General features: G+C 38.7%; 2 protein-coding genes across 2 annotated transcripts; both read right to left on the bottom strand.

Moving 5' to 3' along the window:
- TAAR2 (trace amine associated receptor 2) lies at positions 1-933 on the bottom strand. Its single transcript, XM_089529480.1, is given in 1 exon segment — positions 1-933. A coding segment is annotated over 1 exon segment (933 nt).
- Positions 934-10,320: 9,387 nt separating this feature from the next.
- TAAR1 (trace amine associated receptor 1) lies at positions 10,321-11,384 on the bottom strand. The gene has a single exon (XM_089528472.1). The coding sequence runs from the start codon at positions 11,382-11,384 to the stop codon at positions 10,344-10,346; it is 1,041 nt and encodes a 346-aa protein (XP_089384598.1). The 3' UTR covers positions 10,321-10,343.
- Positions 11,385-11,711: the final 327 nt, after the last annotated feature.

The following is an 11,711-nucleotide window of genomic DNA, read 5'->3' as shown; positions in this document are numbered from 1 at the left end:
TTATTGATTTTCAGGGAACAAATTAGCTGTATAGAAATGTGATTGAAATATCTTTCCTGAGAGAATGTATCTGAGTGTTTTCTGAAACCATGGGTAAAAAAATCCATATATTAATGGGTTGCAGGTGGAATTGAAATAGCCAAACCAATTTAAAGCATCAAACAAGACAGCAGGTGTTGAAAAATCAAGAAAAGGGTCAATTAAAATTGTGACAAAGCAGGGGCACCAACAAAACAGGAAAACTCCCATCACAATACTCAGGGTTTTGGCAGCTTTCCTGTCTTTACTTCTGGAAATGTGGTTATGTTTTTCATCACTTGAACCTTCAGGCTTGTTTCTCATGACCCTTAAATGTTTTTTGGATATGTCAAATATTTTTGCATAAATCCCAATCATCACAGAGCCAGGAATGAAGAAACCAAACAAAAACAGAACAGTTCCCCATAGTTTGTTAAAAATGATTGGAGAAGAACTAGAGCACGCAACTGAGATCTCATAACCTTTGATGCCAGAAGCATATACTTAGGAGAAAACCACACCAAAAGCAAAAGAAGCTGGTACTGACCAACAAATGACAATCAATTGCCTAATCACAGGGATAGTAATTTTGCCAGAGTAATGAAGAGGATAGCAAATGGCATAGAAACGATCAACAGCAATGCAGCAAAGGTGGAAAACAGAAACCAAGCAGAGTATCAGGTCAAAGCTGTAGTGGATTTTGCAGAAGGTCATCCCAAAATACCAGCAGTTCTCCACAGATTTAACCATGCTATAGGGCATAATGAAAAAGCCAAGCATAAAGTCAGTTACTGCCATGGAAAGGATGAGGAAATTAGCTGGGGAGTGCAGCTGTCTGAAGTAGGAGATTGAAAGTATGATTGCCAAATTTCCAAAGACTGTGACAATGATCATTCCACTTATTGATATATACATGGCTCCCCGGACACTTGCTGGCTTAAGGTTCTCAGGACACGATCCATTTCCAAATTCGGAACAATCAATGACATCTTCAGAAGAGTTGAGAAAACCCATAATTCTTAAACTGAAAATAAGAACAGTTAGTCTTAGTTGCAGAAGCTAACATGACTGATGTTCTCAGTTATACTTATTTCACAGTAAGTGATAAAACAGTATTTCTAGAAATCTGTTTAAAGATTATGCATGATTCCAGGATTATTATTATTGTTGTTTATTATTGTTATTTGTATCCTACTCTTTCCCCAAATCTGGGACTGAGAGTGACTCAGAATATTAAAAGAACAGTACAATTAAAAGTATACAAAAGTGATTAAATGATACAAAAGTAATATCTGGGACTGATTCCCTTTTATAGAAGGAAATATTTTTTGGAGTACCAATCTGCTACTAGTCAAACACTATACACCTATTCTATTTCTTCTTCCTTAATATTCTTTCTGTTTTTTTGTGGATTTTCAAACTGTGTAGCCATGTTCTAGAATAAAGCCTTCGACTTCACATTCTTTCTGGTCTTTTTAAGTGCCAGTAGCAGTGAGACTTTTCCTGGGATTGCTTGAAACAGTGTTCCAAAACCAGATGGTTTTGCCATGGAAAATTTGCCTTGATTTCATCCAGTCTTGACCTCCTCTTTATTGATGTAGCAGCTGATGGGATTGACTCTTAAATCCATTAAATGTAATGGGCTTAGTTCTCTTGATTAAGCCACTTAAACTGATTTTCAGATCAGGCTGTATAGCTAACCTGGAGACTATGTTATATTTCACAAATAGCAATATGGAAACCATGCCTTATGAGGAGAGACTTAGGGAGCTGGGTATGGTCAGCCTGATGAAAAGAAGGTCCAGAGGTGATATGACAGGCCTGTATAAGTATTTGAAGGAGTGTCTTACTGAGGCTGTAGCAAGCTTATTTTTTTGCTGCTTTGGAGAACAGGATGTGGAGTAATGGATTCAAACTACAAGAAAAGAGATTCCATCTCAGCATTATGAAGATCCTCCTAACAGTAAGAGCTGTTGGGCAGTGGAACACACTCCCTTGGAGTGTGGTGGAGTCTCCTTATTTGGAGGTTTTTAAATGAAGGCTGGATGGGGGTGCTTTGATTGTGAGTTCCTGCATGGCAGGAGATTGTACTAAATAGCCATTGTGGTTCTCTCTTCCAACTCTATAATTTTGTGATTCTATGAATAACTTCCAGGATCATAAGAGTATAGAAGAGATGTTACATATGATGCCAAGAATCAAGCAGGACCAGTGTTAAGAGTCAATAACAGAAACAAAAAACTCTTTATTTTTTCTTTCATATATGAACTAGATGTGTGTGTGTGTATGTGTGTGTATAAAGAGAGAGATTTCATAAATCAGATGATTCTGATCAGGACACCAGCTTATACCTATATAAAATGAAACCTTTATATTATTATACTTTATATAATAATATCATTATATATAGTTTCAAAATTATTTTAATATTGCATTTTAAGTGGACTGTATCTAACAGTAGTTTTGCTCCATAAGGAAATACTTCCACTTGTAAAAATCAGAAGACCCTTTTAAACTGAAACCTGCTTAAACTGTGCCTCATTCTGTTTCAGAAGGCTCCCAGTCCTCAGCAGCAAATTTGTGGGGGAGACAGTGGGATCAAGTGTGCTGCAGAGACAGATAAAAAATTAATATGCCCTGATCTGTGGCACTGGAAATTACATAAAAGCAATGCCCCATTTGGAGACAATCCACTGACAACTGTTCAGAGGAAAAAAAGGGTTACTTATTAAATGAACATTCAGAAGGCTGTATACTCCAACTTCATATCATAAGAAACCTACGGTCTGAGTAGAAACCTCACCCTGCCATTTGGGGTGATATGCCCCCTAATATCATACGCATCCAGTGCATCGGGGGGGAGGGAGTGTCTTCAGAAAGATGGCCTAAATCCAAATGTAAACTCGATTACAGTAGACCTAATGAATCACTGGAATTTATATACGTGTTGATTTATCAAGTTCTGATTGATTCTGTGGGTCTACTACACTTGAGATTGGATTTAGGTCAGTGCTAGGATCATAAATGCTCTTTGAACAACTTTTATGACATTTGATTTCAACAGCTTTGCAAATGTCTTAATGTGTTAGCGGTCAACAAAAATAGCACATTATCCTCTAATCAGCCTTCATCCACATGGAGGACGAATTCACACAACCTGTGCAGGGTACAGGAAGAATCAGTTGCATGATAACCTCCAGCTTCTTCAGACTTTTTCAAACTCTATTTCTCATGGTAACACAAGCTGAATTCAGTCTGAATCACCTACTGAGATATTAGCTCCAACATTTAAAAGGCAAGGGAGAAGATAAATTTGAACTAAATTCAGCCACTTGCTCATGAACATCCTTCTGTTAGAGTAGGCTGAAGCAGCTGGAAGTCAGAAACATTTAGACACCATCGTTGCAGATGGCTATGTGGACTGAAAAGGGAGGGTTTCTATTCCTACTAGCTTTTACTGCCACAATTTTCATGTCACACTCCTTTATCTTGTGAGATAAAAGAGAACTATTAAATCAATATCATTAGAAGCCACTATTACCTTTTCCTCTTAGAGCCTCATTTTAAACAAATTGGAACCTGAACAAGACATGTTCCAGGTGATTGTACTCTTATATTTGATATGCTATCAAATCTTATTTTAGAAAGGTTCACTGAAAACATTTAAAGGAATTTTGCCCTAAAGCCCAAGAAGCATTTCATACATTGTGGTACTTCCACCCTTCTTACTTGTCCTACCTGATAAAAGCTATTTTCAGATATCCATTTACATATTGGTGTATGAATAAGGCATCAAGAATATCCAATCCTTGCTGCTCCCCTCTTCTCAAATAAACTGGGTTATTATAATTATGCTGTGCTTTTAAGAGACAGCAGTCAGGTCCCAAGATAATTTCAAGCACAACACAAATTTCAGTTTGTGTAGAAAGGAAGGAGGGAGCAGGGAGAGAAAAAGGCAAAGTTCTGGGAGAGACTGTGTCCTTGTGAAATCACTCTTGCTATCTTTTGCTATCTACAGTGTAGGACAGCAGGTGGCAGAATTTATGACCAAATAAAAGGTGAAGTTTTTAGGTTGTAACATGATTTTAAAATTAAAAATGGATTTATTGTATGATCATATTAAATATATTATAGAGAACTTGATGCTCTTTCATGTCAGTTTAGATTATATGACTTTCAGTTATCTGCATATAAGATATGAACATGGTTATTTTAAAAAAAAATCATTTTAGGGGAGGAATAACCAAGAATTGGACCATAGAATGCAGGACAACTTAAACTTCCCTTCAAATGTTAGATATTCTGTATAACCCCCCCTCCCCCCAAAAAAAGAGATTTTGTAGCTAAGGGAGGGAAACTCCTGTGAATCCCAATTGAATATTTAGTCTTGTCATTTTGGATATGAAATAAAGGCCCAGTACAGACTGCCAGTTTGTGGTGGCCTGGGGCCAAAATTAGGGCTCAGGGAGTGTAGAGTATCCGCATGCTCCCGAGCCGTAGTGCACAGCGGTGGCACCATCATGGCGGCTTCCCATCCACACAGGGGCTGCCATGATGTAAGTGTGGCACCGCGTCCACACATCATGGTGCCGTGCTTACATCATCAACGTGCGACTGTGCGTTAATGGCTTTTAGTGAGTTCTTTTTGATGTGGAAGGACGCTGCACGGTTTGGCTGCTGCAGTGTACCTCAAGGGCAAAAATGTGCATCTCCAGCCCACCCTTTCGTGATGGTCTGTCGAGCACCAAATTTATGCTTCTAAAGGCTCTACTGAAAATAAAAAGAAAAGTCAAGAAGAGACGAATTAAACAACTTCTGTTGCCTAGCTTTTTCCTTGAACAAGCCAAGTCTCTCTATACTTTAGGTTTAAAAACAGAAAGAATCAGAGAAATCACTTAATGTATTATTTGAGCTGGATAAAATGGATACAGTTCATTGGCCATCATCCCTCACTAAGTGGTGCAGTTCAGTCCTTTCATTCCTTCCCATTCCAAATTGGGTGCTCATGAACACCGCCCATTACATTTAGTGGGACACTCATGCACACCTCTTAGATACACAGCCAATCATCTTTTTCTTTTCTGCCAGCCAGTTATGATCTTGGTGAGACTGGATTCATTCCACAACTTTTTAACACTGGCAGGAATGTATTGACTTGGATTTGAGCACATTTCAGCTGTTATTCATGGAATGTGCTCAAAGACTGAGAGCAAATCACATGTTACACCATAGTGGCTTTTGTATTTAGACACCTGTATATTTTTTGTGAAGTGGCTTGACTGGCTGGGGTGTGTTTCTTTTTAAAGGTTTAATGCATATTTAAAAAAAATAACAAGCATAATAACAAAGCCTCCCTTTTGGCAAACTCATATAGAGACTTAAATCTTCTCCTGTTGCCTATAGATGAGCTACAGTGGGTGCCTCCAGGAATAGTGCAGATCTGTGAGTTTATCCATATGGATATGAAATTAATAAAGATACATTCTTTATGGTCCCTTTGTACAAAGGAATAGATAGAGGATTCAGGAGAAGAAACAAAAATATAAGTAATTGATTGGTGCTTTTCATATTTAATTGAAGAAACTATACCAAATTATTAGAAATTTGATGTTTCGTTGCAAATTCGTACACATGAGTGGCAAATGTCAGGAAGCCTTGGATCCAAGCATTAATATTAGGAGTGGCTTTTGATTTCTAGTTTTGCAGAATGATATATTTAGCCATTGATATAGCCCTAGGAAACTATTTTGTATATCCAGATGTTAGCCTTATGGCCCAGCAACCCAAAAAGACCTGGGTCAACATATCCTTGGGTCAGTATATAAATACTGCACCTTAACTGTTATCAAAAAAGTAACCACCCCTTCTCTGATTAAAGTGGCAAAAGGCTAGAACTTAGCTTAGCGCATTCTGGGAGAACGTAAAAAAAAAAGCATCAACCCCTTTTTTCTCTCTGCCACAGCACCACCTCTGGCCCTTTTGAATGCCTGGTGGTAAAATGGAACAGGGGCAGCTCTTTGATACTTTTCCTCAAAGGAATGTCAAGAGAGTAAAGGGGGCAACTTCTTTCAGGTTCTCCCAGGACATATTGAGCTCTCACCTTTCATCACTTTACTCAGGGAAGGGAATTCCAGCAATGAGGAATCAAGCTTTGAAAGATTTGAATAATTCATTTGTGTATGTTGGTCAGGTTTTCTGGGTTAAATTCAGACAGGCTATAATCACTGCTAACACACCATAGTTATCATTTTATTTGCTTTGTCTTTACATCCTTTTTGGCATGTGCATATTTTCTTAGACCCACTTGTGCCTGGTCAGTTTACCTACACATTGCACAGCCACCATTTACCATAATTCCCTCTTCATCCATTCAATCTTTAGTGTGAGCACAAATAGTTATGCCTGCGGGAATTTTGTAAGTTTTTTGCCATTGTTCCCCCCCCCTTTTTTTTTTTGTCCTTTAGATCTAATGTTAAAACATGTCCCTAAGTTTTACCCTCAACTTATCCATGGGTCATATCAAAATCCATAATTTTGGCCTCCAAACCTACCCTCAGTTGATGTGTGAGGTTCACTTATACTCAAGTAGATATGGTAGATATCTTCTGTAATTGGTGGTTCATTAAAAATGTCATTCCTGTCTTAAAATCTGTCCAAAAAGGGAATGCTAGCTTGACTTAGCATTATTTCTTCACACAGCACAGAATTAAACTGAAATTCACTGCCAGAAGATGTAGTTATTGAAGGCAATTTGAATGGTTTTAAAAAGAAATTGGATAAATGTATGGGGGATAACAATCACCTCATAGTTGATAAACCATCATGTATTATCATGTCTGAAGGCTGCCTGTATTTTAATGAAACTGAGATAGCACCCGCAATATAACTGAAGAAGGAAAAGAAAACTAGTGAGAGTTTTCTTTCTCTTTTTAGAGTTAATAGGTGCTGTTATTAGCTGGAATCCTGTTGGAAAGTTGTGAAACTGCAGTTACGCATTTATAACTGTGTGGTATTCATGTAGGGGCTGTGAAAGTATCCCAGTCAGCACTAACTAGGAAGCAGCTGCTGTGATCAATGGGAGTCTATTCCCCTGTCACTCAGGAAGCAGCTGACCTTCCAACCTCCCTTTTCATGAACAGTCTCTGACACAAGGGGGAATTGTGACAATGACCTCACTTTTGTGTGTTCCAACAGAGAAGGCTCATTGGAGAGGATGGGAACATCAGTCAACTGCTTCCTGAATGACAGGATCCAACACTAGAATCCAACAATGTTGGTTCCATCACTGGGAGCAAGATGGCATATGAATGCAATAAATAAATAAATAATGACAATTTTTGTTAGATTAATGACAGAGAAAGAAATGTTGCTTTACAATTTACCATAGACGCTCTTGCAGATTGTAGTTGCATGGACCAGCAGACACCATTTTAGAAAGCACAGCTTGCATGCTTCTCCTTCCCAGAGGCCCATGCAGCTTGCATAGTCTTTGAAAAGGAGCAGGAAATCCAGCAAATGAGGCCATTGGCTGGTGGGCAATACCAGATGAGGCAGGCCACAGATTTCACTCCAGATGACTGATCTATTTAAGCCAGCTTCCCAGTGTTTCAGCCTTTCTCATATCTTCATGCCCAGTCTCCCTCCTTCCTTCTGTTTTTCACAGTCATTGTTTGCAGTCAGTTTCTTTTCTTGTATTTTGTCACCACTTGTGTAGTGGTTTGTCATAGGATCTGGATGTACAGGAAAGAAGACAGGTCCTGCATATTCATGAGAAGTGGGATGGGGTGGTTCCACTTATAAAATCATAGAATTGTAGAGTTGGAAGAGACCAGTAGGGCCTTTCAATCTAACTCCCTGCCATACACAATCAAAGCACTCCTGGCAGATGGCCATCCAACCACTGTTTAAAAACCTCCAAAGGAGAAGACTCCCCCACACTCTGAGGCAGCATATTCCACTGTTGAACAGACAGTCAGGAAGTTCTTCCTAATATTTAGGTGAAATCTCTTTTCATGAATCCAGTTCTCCATGTCTCTGGAGCAGCAAAAATAACATCCTTTTACATATTTAAACATGGCTATCACACCACCTCTAAACATTCTCTTCCCCAGGCTAAACATACCCAACTCCCTAAGTCTCTCCTTATAAGGGATGGTTTCCAGAACTTTCACCATTTTGGCTGCCCTCCTCTGGACATGCTCCAGCTTGGCTGTGTCCTTCTTGAATTGTGGTGCCCAGAACTGGACACAGAATTGCAGGTGAGTTCTGACCTAAGTGTAATAAAGTAGTACTGTTACGTCCCTCAGTCTAGATACTATATTATTGATACAGCCTCGAATCATATTGGTTTTTTTGGTACTGTGGGCAGCAAAGGCTACATACAGCTCAGGGGTGCCTGACCTTGTGCCTCTCCCAGATGGCAGGGAACTCTGCAATGACATCCACCCATGGAAAAATTCAGTATCTGTCATTCTGGATAGATGTCTGAGAGGTGAGCCAATTGATGAACTAGCAAGTGAGTCAGATAGTGTCTGGATCCAGATCTATGAGAGTGCCAAGCCTATCTTTAGCTATAACCAATAAAGATGTGGCTTGTTTTTATTTCAACAGTTGCTATGGAACAACCAAGTGTTAACCCTCACATCCCATATGCTTCAGTTCTGACAAAAATCATGGTACCCCAAGTCCAGTATTATGTTTCTCCAATTGATATGATTGGTCATTGAGATGGGAAAAGCTGAAAGTTTTGGTTTTTCCTGCATTCCATTGTTTTTTAAAAAAACTTCAAGCTTCTACCTCAAATATGAAGAAATTTGCAAATTCTCCTCATTTTCAGCAGCTAAATTCAATAGGTACATGTGTACCTAGTATGACTTGGTTGTACCTGTAACTGCCAGCTTATATAGAGAGAGTTATAATCCAGCACTAGCCTGGTTGAATATGCACAGATTCAAACCCAGAATTTTAAGAGTTGGTCATCCAAGCCCTTGGTGGATGAAGCTGTTAACTCTGGTTTTTCCACATTCAAATTTTTAAAGGCGCATGTGAAGATTTTTAAAGGTTCTTGTGAAGATAAATTTGTATAAAAATGAACTGAAACAAAACTTGCAGCTGTCCCTAGTTACCATTGACATGCCTAACATCACCTGATCTAGTTTGGTCCTGAAACAATGGTTCACAAAGAAGAAGAGAAAGCTACATAGAAGAAAAAAAACCAATAAGACAACCATAGAAAGAACAGTAGAGTAATGCCAGAAAGAGAAGGCTATCATTGGGGATCTGAGAGGATGACTATGGTCAGCCACAATTCCATCTTTAGTTGCCTAGTTCACTACCAGAAATTTACCAAGGCCATTTTTTCTTACTAGCCATCTATACAACTTTTATGTTCTCAGGAGTGTTGAGCATATGAGGATCTATTTGAAAAACAAAAAGAGAAGGCAGCTGGCCTGTAGAGGCTGTTCAATGAAATGAGCAATTAGATGTATGGATAGCAAATGACAGAAAGCCTAATATGGCAAATAATGCTTTAAAAGGATGTTTGTTTACATTCTCAAAGGTTAACTTTCACCCTTAGTGGGACCAGCTGAAGGCCCAAGCCAGTTTTCTCATTATTATAGCTTCTAATTTACTATACTGCTGGGGCTTTAAACAGAAGCCAAGAGACCTTATTAATACATCTGTGTTATATGTCTTAATCATAATGAGGGACAACTACAGAATAGAGCTGATTAGGTCCTAATGATGGTAAATAATACAGGACTTTATAAAAACTTTATTTCCCTTAAGAGGTTACATATTTTCAAAACAGAACACTCCTTTGGAAACTGCAAACTTTGTCAAATCAAACACCACAGGAAGGAACTATTTCTGAATTAAGTGCACCTTCAGACATTATGTTAGCATTACCTTGTGTTCTTGAACATAAACAGAACATAAAAACAAGTCTGTTACAGAGGAACTGAAATATATTAAAAGATCAATACATTTCCCTGGCTGAAGTGAAGGCCAAGATGCATGAAGAACCGGATGGTGCCTATCCCATTAACAAAAACTAGCAGAGGTGACAACTAGCTAGACACACATTGTTTTATCAACAAATGTATTGAATTGTCACATGGTAAATGACACATCCTGGTCACTTTGGGTGTCTATACAGGTTAATTTAAGATTTATACAGAGCAAGACAGGTTTTGTTTACTGAATGAGAACTCCAAAATCCCAATGAACAAAGCTTTATGCTCTCTCAGATGGTTCTAGAGCTGTATCATCATAGCTGATATTCACTTTCACCATCAATTGAAGCAAGTCTTAGTTTGCAATGTTCACTCCAGAAATAATTTAATTCTGGATGAGTCCCGCTGAAAAACTTTTCCCAGTAAAATCATCTTCAAGGCCTTTCGAAACCACAAATAAAAATATGCATAAACAATTGGGTTAAATGTAGAATTCATGTAACCTAGCCAAACCATGGCATCAATGACAATGGGTGGTGTTGTATAATTCATAAAGGGATCTGTGGCTGTACAGAAGAAGAAGGGGAACCAGCAGATGAGGAAAACCCCAACTACAATGCCTAAGGTCTTTGCAGCTTTTCTTTCTCTGCTATGGGAAATAAGATGCCTCATTTCAAATCTTATCTGTGCTTGGCTCACAGCAACCTTAATGGATCTTGCCTGTCTTTTGGCTATAGCATATATCTTCCCATAGATGGATAACATGACAAGTCCAGGAATATAAAAAGAAACCATGGAGGCAACCACCCCAGAGGTTTCATTGAAGAAGACGAAGCAGCCTCCCACACAATAGATGAGTTTATAGAATGTTTCTTTGGCTCCTATCATGTTCAGCTGCAAAAAGATCAGTCCAAAGCCAAACATGGCAGGTAACATCCAACTTATGAAGATCATGATTAGTATGACACAAGTGTTGATCTTTGCTTTATATCGAAGTGGATTGCATACAGCATAGTAGCGATCAATAGAGATAAAGGAGAGATGGAAGATAGAAGATGTGCTCAGCATGATGTCAACACTTGTGTGGATTTTGCAGAAGAACTCTCCAAAGTACCAACAGTTCTCAACTGACCTTACCATGCTGTAAGGCATGACGAGAAATCCCAGGAGGAAGTCAGCAGTGGCCATAGAGAGGATAAGGAAATTGGTAGGTGTGTGAAGCTGCCTGAAATGTGCTATTGAGATAATAACTGTCAAATTGCCAGCTACAGTACCCAGGATCACACATAACATGAAGGCATACATAGAAATTCGAATGCTAATTGACCAGCTGCTCTTTATGCAGGAACCATTGATGGATTCACAGCAAAACTGCATCCTTCCTAAAGATTCAGATTCATGAAAGCACATATCAGGTCCCGGCTGATGTTTATTGTGAGTGCAGTTCTTGTTTTATAGCAAAACCAAAGATGACGGAGTTTTGGCATGAAGCAGAAGGGAAGGACCTGGCAAAAAATAAAAGCAAAACATTAATTGATACATTAATTGATACATGAGGTTGACTTATACTCAAGTAGATATGTCTTATTTAGGGTTGAGATACCATGTGCCCCTGCCCCAACTGCACAGCCTGCTTCACAAATTATGAACAAGAACACTGTTTAAATTACCTGCCAGTACAGTCCACTACTTCTTTTTATTTTCTTTTTATTATCAACACATCAGAATGTGATTAGG

Source organism: Sceloporus occidentalis, unplaced genomic scaffold (genome assembly GCF_023333645.1).
Source record: "Sceloporus occidentalis isolate IW3139 unplaced genomic scaffold, rSceOcc1.0.p SCAF_6, whole genome shotgun sequence".
Taxonomy (NCBI): Eukaryota; Metazoa; Chordata; class Lepidosauria; order Squamata; family Phrynosomatidae; genus Sceloporus; species Sceloporus occidentalis.
The sequence above is the reverse complement of the archived record's forward strand: the minus strand, read 5'-3'. Positions and strand labels throughout refer to the sequence as shown.

Excerpts from the sequence above, each read along its gene's own strand:
- TAAR1 (XM_089528472.1), bottom strand. The coding sequence starts at position 11,384 with ATGTGCTTTCATGAATCTGAATCTTTAGGAAGGATGCAGTTTTGCTGT.